This window comes from Coturnix japonica, chromosome 3 (genome assembly GCF_054131305.1).
Source record: "Coturnix japonica strain WE chromosome 3, WE-NBRP24, whole genome shotgun sequence".
In the NCBI taxonomy this organism is placed as follows: domain Eukaryota; kingdom Metazoa; phylum Chordata; class Aves; order Galliformes; family Phasianidae; genus Coturnix; species Coturnix japonica.
Window position 1 is genome coordinate 46,464,762 of NC_140665.1, and position 22,475 is coordinate 46,487,236.

General features: G+C 39.5%; 1 protein-coding gene across 2 annotated transcripts; it reads left to right on the top strand.

The window, feature by feature from the left end:
* Window positions 1–1,579: 1,579 nt before the first annotated feature.
* Window positions 1,580–22,186, top strand: IYD (iodotyrosine deiodinase). Of its 2 annotated transcripts, XM_032443734.2 has the most exons (7): window positions 1,580–1,641; window positions 3,902–3,984; window positions 5,259–5,484; window positions 14,532–14,726; window positions 16,722–16,881; window positions 18,056–18,212; window positions 20,175–22,186. In XM_032443734.2, the coding sequence occupies exons 3-7, from the start codon at window positions 5,304–5,306 to the stop codon at window positions 20,355–20,357; spliced, it is 876 nt and encodes a 291-aa protein (XP_032299625.1). In that variant the 5' UTR covers window positions 1,580–1,641; window positions 3,902–3,984; window positions 5,259–5,303; the 3' UTR covers window positions 20,358–22,186. The 2 variants fall into 2 exon arrangements, with proteins under 2 accessions (XP_032299625.1, XP_015713684.1); XM_015858198.3 differs by lacking the exons at window positions 1,580–1,641; window positions 3,902–3,984 and adding an exon at window positions 4,883–5,068.
* The last annotated feature ends 289 nt before the right edge of the window (window positions 22,187–22,475 follow it).

A 22,475-nucleotide genomic window follows, 5' to 3' on the forward strand; every position in this document is an offset into this window, starting at 1 on the left:
GCTGTGTTTTGATTTGGTGCAAATAAGAAGCGAAGTAATAGAAATAGCTATTCCAAGAATAGCTAGTGCTTTGAAATGCTGATTTTAAATGCTGCATGCTGCCATTTGGCTTGTCCCATCATAATAATATGGAATGAAAGACAATTTCCCTCTCTGTAAGCACTCAGAAAAATACCTATAAACAAATGGAAATAAAAAATTCACCTTTTTTTTTTCTATTTTTTTCTCATTTTATTATATTTTTTCCCCGTATTTCTTCTTTACATCAAAATGACAATAGCAATTTTTCTTATGTCAGCTACAAAGGATATCCAGTTAACAACTTTCTACCACTAACAGTTACTGGATTTTACATCACCATTTGAGAAGTCTGCTCATGTAGGGCGCTGCTATAAGTTCACTGTAAACAGTCATTCTCCTGCACAGTGAACTGATGATGAGAGGAGGTCTGAGATGATGCCTGTGCTGCAGTTAGAAACACAGGCAGAGCATGTGCAAATGCACCAGTGTCAGTGTGGATCTACATGTCTGGGGATGAAGGCTGGAGAGCTGTAGCTGCAGGGGGACCAGCATAGGGAGATGCTTGATTCTTGGGTAAGCTGCTACCTCAAGCCCTTGGCATCATTATAATTACATGGCTTTGACAACAGAACTGGTTCAGGCCTATATACATACTTATCTGTGTCTATATACATACTTCTGCTCTGCACCCAGCATCTGCCTTTTTAACTTATGTCTCTGCACTTTGACTCTGCCTTTCTCTCTTTGGCCCAATTTAGAGGTTTCATTTGGTTGGATCTTTTAGCTGGAAACAGTTTTTCTCAACTATATATAAACAGTTTTTCTCAACTATAGGGACAAAGGCACTGACATCCCCTTCCTTGTCCTTAAACATTCCTAATCTGAAGAGGCTGTAGCAGCCTCTATTAGGATTTGCACTCCCCCTGCCAGATGGCTACTCATAGCTTATGTATTTTTTTCCGTGCTAGATGGAATGACACAAATGCATGGCCCCATTATTCTTGTTTTTCCCTGTGGTCTTCTATCAAGAGCAAGGGGCCAGGCTACATGTGGGCCACATGTTGAACATAGATGATTTAAGCTATTTTCTGAAATCACAAATATTTTTAGGACTGCTATTGCTCCCTTAGGTATGAGTAATGGATTATCTGGTAACATGGATCCTAATTAATGGATTCTTTTTTTTTTTTTTTTTTTTAGAACTATATTAATGAATTACACTGTCTACTGTTTTGGTTATTTCTTCTGCCCTGCAACTGAAGGGTGCTATACTGAGGGCAAACGGAAAGAGTTACTCTATTGCATTGTTGTCTCGTGCTTTCATTGCTATGGGATGTAATTGCATTAGCTTCTGTACTGTTAGATTTCAAAAGGCTAGTTCATAAGCAGTAATAACATTTGTGGCAATCTGAGCTAAGTTAATGAAAAAGATAATCAAATCTAATGCTATAGGGCATGATATCTGATATCTCTAGGGGGTCATGAAGAGATCACGCAGCTGACTCAGGGAAGGGAAGGAGGCATTTGTATGGGGGAGTGCAGAAGAAGCAAGAGACAGCAGAAGACTGGGGTCACCTTGCTCAGAAGAGCTGTGAGCTGGCCGCTGATGGAGGCAGGAAGGTATGTGCTAGACCTATCACAAGGATGAAGATGCTTATCATGCTAATGATATTTTTAGTAATGCCAATGGTGATGTATAAGTTTCAGCTGATCCCAGACATTTGTCTCTATTTGTTGATTGGGAAATTGGATTAAGCAATTTGTGTGTGCTTTTGCCTTGCCTGTAGCAGATACATACTGAGTTAGTGGCTGATTACGGGCAGCATTTGAATAAGATTTTTTTGTTTGTTTCTCAGTAAACCTCAACTTCATGCTGCAACTCACTTCTATGACTGATGCCAACAGAAAAAAGTTTGTACCTCTAAGACCATTCCCAGTGGCCATGTTTTCCTGCTTGTAATTATATATATAGCATATTGTCTATGTGGACACTCACTGCCATGTGTTGTTGTGTCACTTGATGGTCCCAACAAAAGTATGTTCACTGATCAGCATCGGAAATAGCACACATTTTCCATCTTTGCGTGCAACTAATAATGTTAAGCAAGACAGGCATGATGTGGTTACTGAAGATAGAATGCAACAAGGTGTTTTTATCTCACAGACTTGTGCTGTATTTGTTGTACTTACCATCTCCATCCTACTCTGTTCTCCTGTATGTTCCAAGTTAACATTCTTTTTCTGCTGATCATCCAGCGCTATATCCCGTGTTTATCCATGGCCAAATGCAGAAAGTGAGATGAAATGAGAAGGCTTAGGACTTTACAAAGAGCTCTCTCCTTCCATGTATCTTCACATAGCCGTGATGGAAAGAAACATGGGAGTCATATCCAAAAGGGAGGCGGAGCTGTGGAACTCAGAGCTCAAGTCTGTGTGCCTTTGCTCCCACTCAGTGCAGTTACAGCAGGATGGTGAAACTGTCACAGTCAGTCAGTCCCACTGTTCTCAGAAGCGGAGTTGCAACAGCTTAGAACAGAGCTAATGCACTGCACTACCATACACTTGTATCCTTGCAGCCTATGAATGACATTTGCTCTTTACACACATGTACTTTGAGATAAATGAAGGGCCATATTGGATATTTGAATATGTTTATTTCTCCAGAACAACAACTAAGCACAGAATTCAGTAGGAAAGATATAAAAAAGGGTGTCCGGTCCAAAAACTCTTGTATGAATGTCTGTATCTCTTAAAAATATTAATATGGATTTCACGCTCACTAACATTTTGGACCTTTGGTGTTTACAACAGCTACTGAATTCTTCTGTCTTCTTTCTAAGCTTGTCAGAAAAGCTTAGATTGTAGGTGTAGGAATATTTGCAGTGTTTCTCCTGACTATTTTGAAAATCACAAAATAAAATATCCAGCTGCTAGGCTTTAGATCTTATCATAAAACAGAAGAAATAATGGTAATAATATTGTTTGAATTTATCATGGTAATAATCATGTAAAGCTTGGATTGAAGAAAATCCAGCAGCGTGTTTAGAAAAAATGATTAAAATCTACTATATACAAATTGACTGTGTCCACCCACCATTCCCACAGCACCTCAGAGCATCACTGTGCTTATATTTTGAGTGTCTGCAGCATGGAGTTATTGAAACTAAATCAGATTTTAATAAAACAAGGTATTGTGGGATTTCTGTGGGGCTGAAGTTCAAATTAAGAGACTTGAATATATAACACCAAATACAGACTTCGTCTGAGTTAATACCAAATGGAATTTTATTTAGTTTTCTTTCTTTCTCTGCTTTACAAGAGTAAAATTAATATGTCCTCACCTCTAGGAAAGTGGAAGTTATTCCAGAAGAGTGAGAGATTGCAAGGTTCCCAGCACTGCAAATAGAAGTAGTTATTTTAAACAATAGAATTCAATCTTCCTTATTGCTTCTTTCTCTCTCTTTCTGAATGGGCCTGTCTGTCTGCAGGATGGATTTTCAGCTGCAAAGCATCCCGATACTAGCTTATATGTATGTGAATATTCAAGGTTAACAAGAATGTGTTCCCTGTGGGAGAAATAGTCAGTGCCATTCAGATTACATTTCTCTTTCCTTCTCTGCCATAGAATGGGCTGTCCAAAAAGTGTCTGATGTAACTGTAGGTCTCTTTCTACTCATGCAAACAATTTTGATGTTTACAGCTGGGAGTAGGTGAAGTATTTCTTCCTTGACTGGATGGCCAGCAGGGAGAACAAATGAAATTAAATATCTAAATTAAGAAAACAGAGGATAAATTTAACTCTTTTTTTCCCCTACATTATTATAGCTGTCCTTTCTATTCCTGTAAAGGATGACTTTTAAAATTAATTAATATTTTACAGGAAACCAAGCATCAACGACCCAACCATATGACCCAGGTCATATCTGGACTGGAGAAAAGAAGACTAATGGCTCAGGTTTTCAAGTAGGTTACTCTCATAACCAGAGGCAGATGCCTGTCTATCACTAGTTTTACTGGATTGGATTAACACCATAAGCACATTTTTTCTGTGTCCTCTTTATTTCATCTCTGATGGCATTATGAACTCATCTGGAAGGTTAGGGAGGGAGGTTGCCCAAGGCAGGGCTTGCAGCACACCCCGGCAGGGCACACTGGTCATCGGGATGTCTCTGTAGACTGCTCTCACATATCCTTCATGGGCTTATCCAAAATGTAGATTAACATACAGAGACTTCAAAGCAGGACCTGTGCAGCATGAGATAAGCCTTGGCAGGGGTGGTGCTTATCTGGCACTAAAAGAGCTGGTGGGTGCTGGTGACTGCTTTCAGTCAGTTCCTGCACCCTGCTCTCCATTGCCACCTGACTTTTTATTATCCATCATGGCCCAGCAGTCCCAGATAAAGACACTAATTACATGCTGCTATGTTGTTTCAGTTCCCGAGTAGCTGACTTAGTTAAAAATGGGTTAGACATTGACCATTCTTGGATTAGACCAGGATCCTATTGCTTTTTAATCTTTTGATAAGATAACTAAGTCACAGTTTTAAAACTCACCACAGCATAGATTTCCAGCCTTCAGATCATTCTTACTTTTACTCCCTAAATTCTTTTTTTTTTTTTCTTCTTTTTTTCCCCCAGACCATCCAGAAGAGACATGGGGTTCTGTAGACAATCTAATTCATACTTCATGCTGAAGTAATGCTACCACTTTGCTTGTCTGTTGTAATGACCTGTTTACACAACCGAGGGTGGCACTGCAAGCCCATATTTGCTTGGTGATACTCTGATTTCCTGGGAACCGTGTAATATTACTAAGTATTCTGAGTTAAACATTGAAGAGATGTCATCAGTTTCTAAAAGTCACATTCCTATTTGGCTCTTTCTCATACTTGTTGTTACAAGCAAGATTACTGGGATCACTGTAACTGAAAAAATAAGGGGAAGGAGTGTTTTGCCTTAGGCTGGGATTTTGGAAGATCTCTTTATTTATTCTGCACGTGTCAGCATTTATGTGTTTGTACGTGGTCAGTGCCTCTGCTAGTTCTTTGTAAGTAGTGTTGTTACAGTTTTACTCCAAAATAGCTAAATCTGGGTCTGCTTAACCACAGATCACAGAGGAGGCTGTGGGGGCAGTGGCTGAAAAGCAGAAGTGAGATAGGGTCAAGGAGTGAACCTTGGGTCCACCCCTTTCTGCTTACTGCCGTTCTGTGCTTCCCATTTCATCTTTTCCTTTTCAGAAGAGAAACTTGAACTTGGAAGGAAGTCTCCACATTTCAGTAGTCATGGCATTCTTTTCCTCCTTAACCCCAGTCTTCGTAGCAATCGTGTGTGTTTTGATTGGGGTAATACTGAAGAAGACTAATAGAGAGAAGGAAAAACGTGACACTACAAGTAAGCCCATATCTCGCCCATGGGTGGATGAAGATCTAAGAGATGGCACTGATCACCACTTAGAGGAAGAAGGTAAGAAAGTCTTATCCAACTGAGCAATTTTGTTGCTTGAATTTGGCCTGCTAATAAGAATGGAGATGCAAACTTCTGGACTTCTTCACTTTGATAGAAATGCATAGTGCTATGCTACTACTGTACCCTGAGCTTGTCAACTTGATGGAACAAGGCTATTCTGGTGTCCTGTTCCTCTTGGTGTTAATCTGTTTCATTTAGAGTCCATAGGTCAGAATGCAAGAAGAAAATGTATTTTCAGAGTTTGTTGTCTGCCTCATGCCCAGCAGATCTCAGATCTAAGAGGGATTCTGTGTGGAATGTAGGAAAGGAAGGGGATATTGCTAAAATTTCTTCCTAGGATGAGGAACTCTGGGAGGAGAGAGCTTCTGTCTGTAGGCTGACTCGATAGACACCTCATCCTGCTTTACCTACATGAGCTACATGGCATAGTATGTATTTCATTTTAACTCCCCCAGGAAAAAAAGGGAAATAGTTTTGTTACAGTTACGAATGTCCGTAAAAATTTTAGCTGGTTTAGAATGGGGATCATTTTTGGAGCTATGTTGAGTCAGATTTTTAAGAACAATAGCAATAGTGATGACACTGATCTCTGTTCACCCAACAGCATATTTGAAGCTGCAGATAGAACAGCTTTTCTTGCAGTAGTTGTTCCCAATTTGCATCTTGGACAAAAGTATGAGCATAAAATATGTACCTTTTCTTCTTTTTGCATGTTCATTATCCTTCATAATCTCCTTTCATTTCTTTGTGATATAAAAACCTACTTGGTTCTGTTCCGATGAAGTTTTTAAACTTAAAATTAATACAGCTCATTCACTCATGCTGGTTCCAAAGACTTTTTTCTCTCCCTCTCTCCCATAATGACACATTAATGTAGTCATTTTCTTGGAATCTTGCATCTCATATTGTTTTCTGTACATATACCTATTTCTGAGAATCATTACTTCTCTCTGTTTCTCAGTGTTCAGTGTGGTTTGAGTTAGTGTTCTGTATCGGTTTCCAGAAATAGTTGGTACTTGGAATGTTTTAAACCATGTTGACTACACATCTACTTAAAAGTTAGTTCAAATGTCATGCCTTCCTTTCTGCAATGCAAAACAAATCCTATACAAAACTGTCCTGTATTTCCCTTTTCTAATGGCTTACCAGTTCTCTTACACTGTTGCAAATTCCTGTGGGTAGTTCAAGTGAAAATTCTGTAAGTTATCATTGTGATATTTATGACTACAGCTGTTTCTATCAGTTTAAAAATGTAGATCCCCTGAGTAAACAAACATATTAGCCTTTAATGAGGACCCTCATTGCTATAGCTCCATATACAAAATGTTATTTTTATTTGTCTTAGTTTTTTTCCTCCTATCTTTAATGCAGGTGCTAAATTCAAAATTGTACTAGTTATAAACAGTTTATAACTTTGTAGGTAGGTAGAATTCTATGCCATTGCTAAAGGAGACTTTTAGTAAAACCACTCTCAGTGCACCATGTAATGCAACATTAAATTAGACTTTCTTGCTATGTTGTTTTAACAAGAAATAATCATCTTTCCCTTAATGCTATGTGAATTAAAGCCAAGATATTTGTATAACAGGCAAGTCTTTTATTTCCAGGTAAAATGATGTAGTTGCACCATGCTTGGTGAAGGTTTTCCTCAGCTGGAAGAAGTCCAGACTAAGTGAGAATAGCATATGACTGTCTTAGAAGGGATCTGTTATTCAGCTCATGCCATAATAAATGATCAAACATGTTCACCTTGTTGTCAGTGTACAAATTGTCACTGACCACAGCAGCTGCCAAAATGGAAACATGGAATGCAAACAGAGGTTGTTTTTTTTTCCCTGAACAGTAGGGAATGTTTCATCTGTCATGCAAATCCTACTACTTCACTAATGTTTCTTTATTAGAAAAGCTCGCTTCTACTTAAATGTCTCAACTTGGCTTGTGCTTAAAAAGGTAGCTCCTCTGGAAAGAATTTGAGGTAGATTAGGTGAAGCATTTTTAAGTTGTTGTCTAAAACTGGAACCCGAGTCTGCTTTAGGTAAACAAGCTGAATTTTGTGTAGCCTCCTAATGGGAAAATGCAGCTAAATACCAAGATTTTTTTATACTTGTCCATGACTAAAGGGCACTTTACCAAGGGAAGGATGAAGCCTAGAACTGTGTAGCCCTTGTACATTTCTGAAACACTTCAAGGGGCAGGGTACACCCTGCACCTCCTTAGGAAAGCACTGAACTTGCTCAGGCATCACCAGCACTGTAAACTTTCCTTCAAGTGGCACCAGCAGGGAATGTTTCCCCTCATAGGAGCAAACCTTTGGGCACTGGAGCATTAGGTGCAATTAGCTGATCTGCTTGCATGGGCTCAGTAGAGCCACTTAATGAAAGTGAACAGCAGAAGAGGGAGTCCCAGGTGCTCCCAAGCCTGTCTTTGTTATGCTTTCAGCAACTGAAGAGAAAGATGTTTCTCAGAGCAGCCAGAAACACAGTTCTTTGGTTAAGTGGCAAGCATTCAATCAGTAGGTTATTAGCTGGAAGTGCTTCAGGTTTGTTTGCATCTCCGTATGTTCTGTATCTTCTTCCTTCATTTATGAGACCCAGAATGAGGGACTGTTGCGCTGTGGATTGGTACAAATGGTCTATATGTGTGGCTGTATCTTGTACTTGGTCTTGTCTAATTGCCATTTAAACATAGATTAAAAACATGTTTCTTTGGCCTTATCTTGAAGCATGAGCCATGAGGGCTTTCTCCAAATGCTGGGCATCTGATTCCAAAATGGTGGTACCTAATGTCCCACGGCTTCTGTTTTACACAGTTAAATCTAGGTGCTTGCAAAGACAACTGCTAGAAATTATTCAGTCCAGGGAGTCCTTACCTAGTTAATTACTATAATACACCTTTCTCAAATCAGGAACAAACAAGTCACTTTCTGGGTCATATATTCAGATCAATAACATTAATGGATAAGGTAAATACAGAGCCAATTTACAGTGTTGTGGAGGATCAGAATTAATTTTATTTGCAACCTTATTGTACTGAGGATCAGCTGCAGAGAATATTAGCAAAGGGATTTTATTGCTGTGTATTTAATTGTGTGGACTTTGCTTGGTAATTTCTGTAAAAAATATAAAGCCATGTGCAAAGGCCCAAATGTTTCATCTCTTCTCAGACTTCAGTGCTTATTGCTTATGATATTTCTTATAACGGACCTCTCCCACTTCAGATGTATTTCAAAGGTTCCCCAGATCTTTCAATAATAATACTGTTGATATGAGTGAGACAGCAGAAATTTAATTTTCCAATTTAGTGACAGTTCATTCTTTGTGTGATTTAGGAACATAAGACTTACTTACATGGACATCACACTTCATTGCATTTATCCCCCTGCTGATGCTTCAGTCTTTGTCATTAGCTGATTGAAGTCTAAACTTGATCCCATTTTCATACCTTGCTGGGATGTTATTCTAGAACCTCATGCCATAGGTTAAAAAATCTCCTCTGCCTGCTGTCTAACCTTTGCCTATAACCACTGTTTATTGTTCCATCCTCTTATATTTGTTCCTAGGATACCTTTCCCAGGACTGGGAAGAAAAGTCATAACCTTCCTGTGGTTTATAGACAACAATCAGTTTGGCTCACAATTTTTCATATAGTAGATAAACCAGCATTTATTTGCTTTAAGAAATAGTTCATTGCTCTGAAGTACTTAAGAAGCCTTTATGTAGGCTTTATGTAACTGTATTATGGCTTGAATTTACTTTTGCAATGCTATGTTACTAACTTCTTTCTTCCAAGGTCTGTCTCTCCCGTTTGATGCTTCTTTTGGTTAAGATCACTGATCCTTATTGCTCTCTTCCAATACCTGAAAGGTGCTTACAGCGAGAGTGGGGCAAGTCTCTTCTCACTGGTGACAGGTGACAGGACGAGGGGAAATAGCCTCAAGTTGCACCAGGCTAAGTTTACGTTGGATATCATGAGAAATTTCTTTACAGAAAGGGTTGTTAAGTACTGGAATAGGCTCCCCAGGAAGGCAGATGAGTCACCATCCCTGAATGTGTTTTAAAACTTTTTGGATGTGGTGCTCAGGGACATTAGTGGAGCGTTCTTAGAGTTAGGGCAGTATGGTTAGGTCATGGTTGGACGTGATGATTTTTAAGGTATTTTCCAACCTGTGCGATTCTATGATTCCAGGCTCACCTTACTAACAAGTATTTGCATCTCGCAAGTAAGGCACTCCATCTCCTTTAACTTACGATTAGTAGCACATTCAGTTCAGGATTGGATTCGTTAATGAGATTCCTATAGTGGCAGATTATGTAGCAGTCTGCCATCAATCATGCAAAGAAGCACAGGGTCATTTCTCCAGCGCTTTAGGTACAAAGGTCCACAGCCTTTCTTTATATGCATGTAATTACATTCTGTGCGTGATATCATAGAAATTCTAAATGTTGGAAGCAATTCCTTAGAGAATAAACTGAAAGAGCTAGTTGAAAAGCAAACACTTTAGTCTAGACTGAAGTTAGTGGTGATGTTTTTCAATGATCAGCGTCAGAATCAATTATTAATATTACCCTGTAGCCTTTCATAAAACCAAGGAGTGTACAAGTGAAATTTCTTAATGATATAAAAATGAAAGCCAGTAACACATAGAAGTATCACTGTGGGCAAAATAAGTGGCCAGCAAAAATTAAACAACAAGTCATTGTACTCAGTGTGAGTTTATAATATTAGAAACTCAAATGTGTTTCCTTCAAACCAAGACAAAATTTATTACATGATTTGTAGGCTGATTTTAAATTTCCATGTGAAATTCTTGTAAGAAAACAAACATCATTCTAAAATGTATCCAAAGGACACATCTATTATGAGATTTCACTTGGGATATCTAAGCCAGAATCTTTTCAGGTTTGCTTGAAAAGAAGCTTAATGACTGTTGGAGATGTACAACAGAATAGCATTTGTGGGAATGTTGAGATTGTGTCTAACAGGAGAGTTGAATGACTAGCAGGAAGTCTGTTGTCCATCAAATGAAGGAATACACATACATACAAACAAGACACTTGTAGTATTATATAACGTGACCATACAAATGAAGGAATATGTCCAAACATAGCCATTAAAGATATAGAGAGCGTGCACCAAACAGATGGTGTTGATAATGTTTTTAGCTTAGCATATGGATGACATTAACTGCTAAGAATGAATGGTAGACACATGGTAGAATGGAATAAATAATAGATTATTTTATGTTTTAAAAAAATTTCCAGGAGAATTTCAATTTTGTGTTTCAGTTCTGTCGCTTCTAGGTACTTCTTCTGCCTCAGCCAGTATTCCCATTTTAGTGCATTCCAGCATATTTTTGCTTACAATTCTAAATTAGATATTCTAAATTAGATAATTAGATAAGGTGCTTCTTAAACATTCATTCTTACTAGTCATCTCACCCTTGTCACGTGTTCAATGTCTTTGAAATTATATGCCCTTTTTCCCTGCCATGTTATTACTATGCCAAACAATCTTGGCCGTGGAGTAGCTGCTTTTCTTCTACTTACAAGGAAAAAAATCCAGGAAAATAAACCTAAAAAATTTAACTCAGCTTTATTTCTGGTAATACTGCTAGTTTTTCTAACTTTTTAACTTGCTTAACTTCTATTCTTAGCTGCCTGTACGTCATTTACATGATATTTTTATTCAACCAGTTACACCTGAGATGAATTTTGTACCTCTGATATGAAGAAGTGCCAAATGCCTCTGATTCCTTATCCCTGGGTTTTTCAATCTGAGTTGTTCAACTTATTTTTTTCTCAATCTTTTAGATTAGAAGCTTTCATTACCTTAACTTGTCACGTAGACGATTAAATTGAATTAACTGATAATCTTTTCAGTCCATACTTAGAAAGCTGTGCTTTCACCACATACTTCACAAGGCAATGTTGCTCTTAAAGGTGTGTCCTAATTCAAATGTAACTTTGGGAACTTCTTGTATGTTTCACGCTATCCCATAAGGCAGTGCATCTCAAAAAACTACAGTTGTTTTAAATATATAACTTTTATATTTCTTTCCAATCTACCACATCAATTCTGTTAATGTTTCCTGAACATGTCCAAATGGATACAGCTAGTGTTGCTTGATTCTTCTCTCCCTGGTCTGTCTTGTTTTAAATGAGATATGATTCTATCTCCCATACAGGCACTGACTGCTCTTCCAGTTTGCTGTTTTGGCATTCAAATGTACACGAGAAACATGCTCTTTGAATTAAGTACATTGTCTGAGTCAACTTTCTAACTCATCTATACAGTTAATTTGATCTTTCTGTTCTTTGACATTTGTGGTTTATCATTTACTCGACTTTCCTCGTGTTTCAAAATCAGGTACAGATATTACAGAGATTTCCTCCAGCCTTAAACTCCTACTTGACAAACCTCTTTTGTACAGGTTTCAGTAGTTTGTAGACTGGTTTCTGTATCTCTGACCCAAAAGGATTTTTTATTATTTTGAAATAATAGTAGAAAAGGAGATGTCCTCCTGGGTTTATCCAAGCCCTTCTTGCAAGTGTTAAACTGTAAAGTTTCCATCACCAGAAAAAAAAAAGAAAAAGAATGGGGAAAAAAAAAAAAAAAGGGGGGGAAAAAAAAAAAAAAAAAAGGAATAGAAGGTATGGTGCATTGCATGTATGTTATTTCCTGCTTTCTGAGCCTTGCTTTCTGAACCTCATCATATGGAAGTAAATAATGAGAGCACATAAGAGCTGATGGGGCTAAGTTTTTATTGGACATTTCTAAGTTCACAGAATCACAGAATGACCCGCGTTGGAAGGGACCTCAAGGATCATGAAGCTCCAACCCCCCTGCCTGGCAGGCCCACCAAACTTCCATGTTTACTAGTTCAGATTGCCCAGGGCCCCATCCAACCTGGCCTTGAACACCACCAGGGATGAGGCATCCACAACCTCCCTGGGCAGCCTGTTCCAGGACCTCACCACTCTCCCAGTAAAGAAATTTATATAAGTTATTATAGATAGACTCGAATTATCCTATTTCCATTTCTCAGGGCACTCAACATTATAAGCTTAGGAAATGAATAGGAATGGTCACTACAGCATACTAGTATAAATTCAGTATAGTTTTTTAGTTACATTATGCCTTATGATGCACATGCACAACCTCAGCTGATGAGTTTTTTGTTATCATAAAGACAACATTTTTCCCATTTAGAAACTCCTTATGTAAGTGCTCGTAGATAGAATTAGGATGTGTGTCAGTGTTACTTTTAATTCTCAGTTCAGCAATGCGTATTTTGGTTATATCAGAAATACCTGTATACATAAGATGGATTTTGAGAGGCCACTGCAGGCAGCTATCCAGATTTCAGGCCTATAAATCCTTCAAGAGGAGATTCTGAGATAATTTATGCACCCCAAACTTGCAAGTTTTTGTATCCTGGCTGTTTCAAAGAAGTGTAATCTCTCTGTAACCCTCCTGGTTCAGGTTACTTCCCAGTACAGTGTAAACATAGCCTTTATAACCCAGTGGTATTCCCTTCGCTGAGTGTGGAGGAGGAGCAGCAGAAAGGAGGTGTGCGATAATTTCTGATGGAGGTCATTAGGATCCTAGCAAAGAGCAAGTTCTAGCCAGCTAGTTGCTACTTGAATAATAAATAATCTGCTGTACTACATGTAAAGCACAAAGGGAATGTTAGAAAAAAAGCATCCTCTTTCTTTTTTTCTTTCTTTCTTTTTTTTTTTTTTTTTTCCAGTTTGAGTGCTTAAGATTCCCACAAAATAATTTTTACAACTTGTCTCTGCTTCCCATTGCCCTGTGGCCTTGCAGGCTTGACTGAGCATGCCTATCGCAGCTATGAAATGCTAAAAAGAATAAAGTTTTTAGGGTGACTTGTTTGTATATAAAATGAAAAATATGTTATAGGGAGTCTGGAATCTCTGCTTAGGTTCAACATGTGCAACTGGATATATTGCATCCCCTTGCACAAGCTGAGCCACACTTGTGAATATTTCACTGGTGTTTATAAAATTAACAAAAATCAGCCTGGTCTCTAAAGCAACTGCATACTTCAAAAGCACAGAATTAGCTGCTGTTTGAATTTGCATTGGAGACTGCTATGATTTTGAAATAACAGCCTAATGGCAAGTGGAAAAACACTGGAATATTTTTTCCTGACTCAGCCCTTTGTAGCAGATTGCTCAATACTATCGACTAGCAGAAATGCACAATTTAAATGCTTTTAACTTCCATGTCATAGCGGCAAAAAATGCCACTGTTAATTCTAGGAACACAGAGGAGAAAAAAAAATAGATTTCAGAGAGAGCAGAAGATGTATTTTATGATACTAAAAAATAAAAAGAATGCTTAATTTCAGTGAAATTAGGAACCATTTCGATTTCTTAAATTAAAAGCAAGAAACACAATACCCTATGTTTGATATGCTATCCTAAGTATAAATGCCTATTACCCATTGCCCCTTTTGCTGAAGGTCTCCTGAAACCAAAGAACGTAACCACAAAGTCCCATTTGCACATAGCCTATGAAACATGAACATAGGAAGAAGCTGACATTCAGTTCTTCAGAGGAAATCTTAAACATCTTGATAGTTAAGCTCTCTTCTTCAGTAATTTGATTGATTTTTCTTTTTTCTTATTAGACTGCTTGGGGATGCACATACGTGTTCAGATTTGCTTACAGAGAAAAGTGGGCTCAAAAGCTGCCCACCTTTTCACTGTTGTTTCAGCTTATAATCCACTTTTACAAGATAACTTGCAGACTGTAGAGCTAAAGGATGTAGCTTCTTCCTGGATCACAGTTCCTACAGCCAGTTTTCTTCTGCCTCTTGGTATTTAAACAAAGTTTTCATGTTAGCTGGAGCTTGGGATCAATGAGGTGTGTCAATGGGAACCTCAGACTTTGGCTGTTCGGTAGTGTAGAAGCGCAATGTATGTCAGTACAGACCAAAGTGCATTATGGCAGTGAACGTCAAAGACTTCAGTGTTCTCCAGTTAAAAAAACAATCCCTAACTGCTTTTATTTTCTTGCAGAGAATGATGAAGAGTGGCAAGGACTTGATGAAAATGTTGCCCATGTCCCCTTTGTTGCAGAGCGCTACTCTGAGGCTGAAATGATTAAAAGGTCACGGTCATTTTATGAACTTCTCAGTAAGAGGCGGTCTGTAAGGTTTCTCAGTGATGAATCAGTTCCCAGGGAGGTTATTGATAATGTCATCAGAGCAGCAGGTAGGTAGTGCATTGTTTAAAGTCTGAAAAAAACCCACAACCTTCAGTATGGCTGTTCCACTGTGTAAAAGTGATATGAAAAAGCCAAGGGAACTGGCACTTGGATTGTGGTCTTCCTAGACTCATCTGAAGCCATAAAGAGTAAGCACTCATTGATTGCTTAGAAATTAATCAGCTTCAATGACTTTATGTTAGGGACTTGTTTGGAGCACTTCTCTTATAGTTTTAATGCCCCTGAAAGGGGAAAAAAAACAGAAACATGAAAAAAATCTCATTTTTAAGCTTTAAAAGTTATTTTTATTAGAAGTTAAATGCATTTCAGTGACATATCTTTCAGATAGGAACACTGAAGTGTTTGCTCTCAAAAAAAAAAAGTCAAATCATTCGTACTTCATGCGCTTTCAAATTTCATTCCTCGTGATATTCATCACATGTATTTTCTGGTTGTTGTTTTTCCCCAGGTAAATTTAAGAGTTTGATTCAGATGTGGGAAACATTTCAGATAATGTAAATGGTTAAGATTTATTTTTGGTAAAATAGTATCCTTTTAAGAGCAGAAATAAACCTTTTCCTATTTTTCCAGTATCATTGCCAGGGTCCTGTTGCATGACTGGTATGTATGCAGAGGACCTTGATCATAGTTTGGCTGAGGCTCAGATATGAATTTTCATTTTTTTGAGAACTCATGTTTCAAATCACCACTGTAATGTCCCCATCTAATCCCATCTCTGCTTTAGCAGCACTGACTTCAGCCAGTACCGTGTCTGATGCTCATCGTTTATCTTAATTCTGTGAACTTGCTGCTGTTAGCACAGAACAATATTCATAAGCTACCTTAGAGAAATCTTCAATAGACTTTAATAGGATTATTAATAAGGAGATTCTTAGCATTTGAGGTACATTGTTTTCTCTTTAAAACTGTAATCAGCTTTGTAACTGCACTGTAACAAGACTCCATCTTCCTCTAATTAGCTGGGAGTCATTAGAACACTGAACATGTTTTAGCAAATGCACCAACGTGAACAAGCCTGGAGTACAGATGAAGTACTTTGTAAGCCTGAAAGCTTTGGGCTGTGCAGAGGAAAAGAAAACAATGCAAAACATAAATGTTATCCATTCTTATCCAAACCCAAGGGAGAGACGAGGTTCTTGATACAAACAGATTTTAATATAAAGGATAAATAGTTCAAGCTGCTTATTCAGGGTTTCTCAAGCTGAAGTCAGTGCTCACACGAGCAAATGTAGCACATATCCAAGAATTTCAAATATTTTAAGTGTTTGTGTGGAGCTAGAGAGATTTGAACAGTGTTCTTTGCCCTATATCTCTGTGAGCTTGCACAGACAACTATATTCTTCAGCTTCTGGCTTTCATTTGTTAGGCATTTAAAATATTCTCCAGTAGTGTCAAAGCGATTGAGGCTCAATGAGTAAGTGGAGACTGAATACATACATAGACCAGCTGTCTTTGGGACAACAGATTCAAACCTGTATGCTATATGGCAGGTGCCTGCATTGTGCAGTTACTCATATTCGTCAGCCAGAGACAGATTCCTGCGGGTGGTTAGACTTCTTTCCTTGAAATCTATTAGCTTTGCCCTTCAGCTAAAACCATTTCTGAGTTTGTTGCATATTCAGATGATGTGCTGCTTTGGGCATAATAATTTGCATTAACATTGCTGTATGCATGTGTTGCATCACAATATTGCCATATCATAAAGAACCACAAATGAATTTTTACAAATCCTCAACTTTTCCTAACTGTTAAATGGAAATTTGAAAGAACTAACCTCAGTCACTGGATGGAATTTTATACTTAGAAATGCAGAGGTTGTCTGCTTGAACTTATCTCTGTCCTTTTTTCCCTGTTCATCAGTTTTTCTTTCCCATTGCTCTAATGGTGGAAAGCCCATGGGGAAGAGCTTACACCTCTCACTGCACACCCTCTCCCAGAATTCTACCAGCTGCTTCTTCATCTTTTCCCATTCTTGTACTAAGGTACCTCACCCAGTGGAGCGCACACTGAGCCCTGGACCTTTGTGGTAGTGCAAGATCCAGATTTAAAACATAAGATTCGGGAGATCGTAGAAGAAGAAGAAGAAATAAACTACAAAAAAAGGATGGGAGATAGATGGGTTAATGACCTCAAGAGATTAAGGTATGAAAAGATGAATTGGTTAAGGGTGTTGGAGGGAGATGTGTTTTGGTCTTGGGAAAACTACACTGAGAGTTTTATTCATGCTTTTCTTTTTGAATTTTGGCATTTATTTTGAGTAAGGAAAAACAACAGCAAACACCAACAAACACCACATAAAACCTTTGAAGATATATATTTTGTAAATCTTGTTTTAAAGATGTTCTTTTTATTCTCTATTCCTTAAGCTTTCCCCATTTACTGGTGCTGCACAGAAAGGCAGCTGTAAACATTTCCCACTTCCTGATTGCAGAGAAAGAAGAAAGATGAGGTCAGAGGCTGTCCCTGCCAGTGTGGTGCTGAAGTGTCTATACTGTGATCCTTATACTAATTTTCAGTTGGGCTTCCTCCCAAATTCCTGTCTGAGAGAAGCTGGAGCTCCATTGCCCCAGCAGGAGTTGCATTTCTATCTTTATGTTAATTCTGGCTACTTGTTATGACTGTGCTTCAGCCTTACCAGAAAAAGGATGAAATAAGGGATCTGAATGTTCAGAATACCCTTCCCTGTTGTTTGGTTTTGTCTTGATTTTCAAGATAATGAGAATCTTATTGAAAGCACCACAGTCTAGAAAATTAACATGATAAAAGAAGCCTATCTTGATTTCTTCTAGTATACTTTTACTTTCCTTCCTCCTTCTCTGTTTTTAGATATTTTTAAGATATAAGATTGGCAAGAAAAACCTAAAAATATGCATAGATCCTTGGTGGCTGATCCATAAAATTCTGTTGAATAAAAGTGATTACACATTCTCCATTTCGAGACTTTTCCAAGCATTTGAGTTTGATGACAACCGGTAGAGCTGCAGGTCTGCACAATTTGAGGAATTAAATCATCTTAAGGACTAATGCTTGTGAGGCCGGTTCAAAGATAAGAGGTCAAGACCAAGCTCCTGTTTTTGCAATTCTACTTTTCAGTTCCTCAGCTGAATGTGTTAAACCTCAGAACTCTATTCAGGCTTTTTTTGCAGAAATGTTTCTGTTTAAGCTGATAATACTTAATCCTCTACAGAATATGTTTTAAGTTTTAGCCTACTGCTGTAATTGTCACATACCTTTACTGGACCTTCGCAGATAGCAAATGTGACTTATGGGAAAGTGAAAGAGTTGCAAAATAAATGTCTTAAATATTCTTTTGCAGAACAAACTGGGTCAAAGAATACTTGGACACTGCCCCCTATCTGATCCTTATTTTCAAGCAGGTGTATGGGAGGCTTCCAAATGGCAAAAAGAAGACCCACTACTACAATGAAATCAGTGTATCTATTGCCTGTGGTATGCTGCTTGCTGCACTGCAGGTATGTTGACAGAACTGGCACACTGAGAAGTCACTATATCGGTTTCAATTACATATCAAAACTGTTCTGCCAAAATAAGGATGGAATCGAATTTAGATTTTAACATTCAGTCCTTCAGACTGTCCAAATCCTGGCAGTATATCTTAGTTTTTGAGCTTTAAAGTTACTCTGCATAGGCCCTTGTCCGTGCTGATTCCTTTTGTCAGTACTCTTAAGAAGAAGAAAAATGCAGTGCAACTTGCTTTCAGAGTTATCACTGTCCTCCTATCACCTGCTTCAGCATCTGTGGTTTCTGCCTTATGTAGTTTCTGCTTTATGTTAACAGGGATGACAAAGGTCTGTAGGTTACCAAAGTATGACTGTACAGCACCACATTTTCAGTAACCTCTAAAAAATGGCTTGACCCCGAACCAATTTAGTTCACAATGCTGGAAAAAATATCAGGGACATATTTTACTGAACAGACTGTACAATTTCAATCTGTCTTTCTGAGATATTTCTGAAAATGTACTGATTCTAAAGCTCAGCATGCTTGGCACCAACCAGTCGGATTTTCTCTGTGGTTTCTCAGCACTCACTTTTGCTTGATGTATCTGATGTACTCACACATATACTTAATCAGTGAAGATATTCTGATTGTTAGCTTGGACTGTCAGCAGGATAACAGTAAGCTGCCATCTCTTACATTAGGCCAGTCCCCTATCGGGAACTGCCAATTCTCCTCCACTCTGTTGGGAGTGGCATTTCCAAGCCTGCATTGTTGTTCCTTAGGAGAATCTTCAGGATGGGATGTCTGAGAAGAGGGCAGTGCAGATGCACATCACTGGGGGTACTGCTGTTCCACAGCTGCACGGGAGCCTCTATTTTCTCCCCATAGAGCTGACAGCAAAGTGGATGCACAAGGAATAGGACAGAACCAGCGTTATGTCACAGGTGCCTAAATTGGACACTGTAGGAGTGACAAAGCTCCACTTTCTGCCAGCTCACCATCAAGTGGGACTTCTGAGACTCCCTACCAACTGTTAGGCTCTTTAATGCTATCTCTTCCCCAGCTCTTAGAAGTTAATTGACAACACTAAAGGACACAGTGCCATGGACTACTATTAGCTCTTCTCTTCAGAAGATCATAGATACTACTGAATACGAGAAGCATATTGCCTGTGCATGTATCAGTGCCTGTCTTTTGTATCTCAAAGCCAACCAACATGCTTTGCATTACGTGCACAACACCTAAGAAGAACCTCTGCTGTGTGGCCATGATTTTTGGATAGTGTCAGCTCTTTCTTATTTGTCAGATTAGTTAGCTCTTTTTATTTTTTATTTTTTATGAGATTTCACGTGAGGGCAGAATGATGCACAGACTTATTTTTGGTTTCTGATGCAAGCCAGAATGTTTGTCACAGACTCCTATGACAAGTTCTGAGGCAGACGCTGCGTCTCCTACCCCTGTGAGGTACAGAACTTGAGCAGGAACAAACATTCAGAAAGCTGTAAGACATCTTCCTGCCAACAATCTGAGTTTAAGAACCAAAACATTTCTCTGTGTGAGTGATGAACCCCATGGGGTGATATTACAGTGAAAGCTCCACAAGTGCCTCCCATCTTCACAGTAACCACAGGTTCCCTGTCATGACACACCACCGGCAGACTCCTGCTATGCAAAGTACAGGTATGTTAGAGAACAGAGCTATTTCCATTAGCCTGGGCTCTTGCTGCAGTGGAAAGATGCTGGTTTTGTTGTGTTTGTGTTTTGTTTTTTTCCCCCTGTATGCAAAATAGGCATCTTTCATGGCTCTGCTGAGGCAGTGAGTAAATGGGATGTTCTAAAGCCTGCAGAAGGGTGTAATGAGACACTGTTTAAGGGCTAGTCAGTATGAGAATGTGTACAGGTCTCAGGAGAATAATGTTTACAAAACCACCTAGCACACACCTTTGTTTCACTCTGCTCCTGTCTCTTTGCAGAATGCCGGTCTGTACACAGTGACCACCACACCCTTGAACTGTGGCCCCCAGCTGCGGGCACTGCTCCACCGCCCAGTGAATGAGAAGCTGCTCTTGCTGCTCCCCGTGGGCTATCCCAAGAAAGATGCCACTGTGCCTGCACTGACTCGAAAGCCATTAGAAGACATCATGGTGATGATGTGAACCCAGGGCCACGAGGAGAGAGCACAACCTACTGCCTGCTAGGAAGCAGCAGCCTACTGAAGTTGTTGCTTTTCCTGTGTATTATGCCCAGCTTTTATGCTCACATATTACTGCTGCTCTGACTGTTTACACCCTTGCACCTTTTAGTGCTAGTAACCACGGTGCCTGCTTCTACTAACAGCAGCAAGTAGTCATGCATGGTGCATTTAACAGGTATTATTACCAATGAACCTAACCAGTCATTCCAAGAGACAAGTACAGTAACATTTAAATGACCTTCATCACTTCATTTTTCTTATGCACTGTAAGGACAAATCTTTCCTTGAACTAGAACACATATTTTCCTTACATTTTTGTGATTACTATTGAACAGCTATTTTTAATTCATAATTTTAACGGAGGTTTTATATCACAGAATCACAGTATCATTAAAAATGGAAAAGACCTCCAAGGTTATCTAGTCCAACTGTCCACCTACCACCAATATTTCCCCGCTAAACCATATCCCTCAGTACTACACATAAACATTTCTTGAGCACCTCCAGTGATGGTGACCCCACCGCCTCCCTGGGCAGCCTGTTCCAGTGCCTGACTATTCCTGAATCTGAACCTCTCCTGGTACAAGCACTGAGTAAACTGCCCTGTAGTTCTGGGTAGATCTCCCCCCTTTCCCTCAAATGCCAGAGCCTCAAACCAATTGTATAATGGTACCTAGGAAACAAGGTATGTAGGGATGGGGTTTGCATGCAACGCTGAGCTGAGACCCGTTTCCATTCCTTCCCATCTCTAAGGTCCCCTCCCTGTGCCTGGCAGCACCAGGAGAGGGGTCTGCCACTGTTTGAGGGGTATCACTTCAGTTCTTATCACGTGTATAGCAGGGAGTCGCTCCACCAGACTATCTCCTGCTCACACACCCTGATGCTCCTTAACTTCACCTCTTCCTTGAGCTCTGCCACCATGCTGGGCAGATCGCCCACCAGCTCACACTCAAGCAGGCGGTCTCCCTGCCGCCCTCCACTGGCAGCAACAGGCTGAAGCACTCCCTGCAGCCGCACAAATGAAATTTCACATTCTTTTTGGCAAGAGCTTTCTGCCTAGAGCAGACTATGGCTGAACTCGGAGTCTGCGAGGCAGCCGACCATCCCTGCGCGCACTGCCGGCACCACGCCATGATAGCTGCACTCCGAAGGGACCGCCTATGTACTGCGGGGGTTTGCCTGCTGTCACTCCGCCCAACACCGGGTCAGTACGACCCGTCCCCTTAACCGTGATCAGATTTGTTCATGAGGAAGGCGTTTTCCCCGTCTGCTTTTCCCTGCTCAGTAGTAGCAATAGTGAGATAGAGATAAGCTCCCCCAGCTTAACACTGACAATTCGAGACGCTCTGACACGTGAAAGGTGCTTTCCTGTCACACCAAACCAGGCGTATTTCAACCTGTTTTAAGGCTGTTTCTGCCACCATCAGCATTGCCTGCCGAGGGTCCCGCTTGGAGGCAGGTTTGGAGGAGCGCCGTTGGCTGGTAGCACAGCGGGTGTCTGCAGTGCCTGTGCGGGCAGTGCCCCCTGGTGGCGCTCCAGATTGTGGCTCCCAAGTATCAGGAATACACCTCTCAGCTGGGATAACAACTCATCCTTCTGCATAGAAGCAATTCTGCCCTACCAGGCCCCCTCACAAAGCACTTTTCATCTGCTACAAAAGTAAATATGCCCTGTTTTTTTATTTTTTTAATTCAGAGCTCATGTGGATATTGGGCTGTACCTTTGTCACTCAACATTATCTTCTATGGCTTGGAAATAAAGTGCTTCTGCCTGGCCCAATTTGCAAAAGAGATTGTGTGTTTGCGTGCATTTATTCCACAACAGCTCTCAGAGAATCTTTATCAGACTAGTTCAGTTTAAGCCACCACGAGCTTGTATGCCTGAGTCAATTTGTTGCATGTATAAGACTATCATATTATGGCTTTTTAATTAAGAAATGAAGAACCAAGCCACATTAAAATATACCCACAGTTGTCATGATACTAAACATTGCTATACATCAACATACCTATTTATACTGATGAAAGATATTTTATGTTGTTTTGTTCTGTTTTTGTTTGTTTTGTTTTCTTCCATATG

Coding starts and splice junctions, on each gene's coding strand:
- IYD (XM_032443734.2), top strand. CDS start 5,304: ATGGCATTCTTTTCCTCCTTAACCCCAGTCTTCGTAGCAATCGTGTGT. Junction 14,727..16,721: donor TAATGTCATCAGAGCAGCAG/GTAGGTAGTGCA, acceptor TCTTGTACTAAG/GTACCTCACCCAGTGGAGCG. Junction 16,882..18,055: donor AATGACCTCAAGAGATTAAG/GTATGAAAAGAT, acceptor ATTCTTTTGCAG/AACAAACTGGGTCAAAGAAT.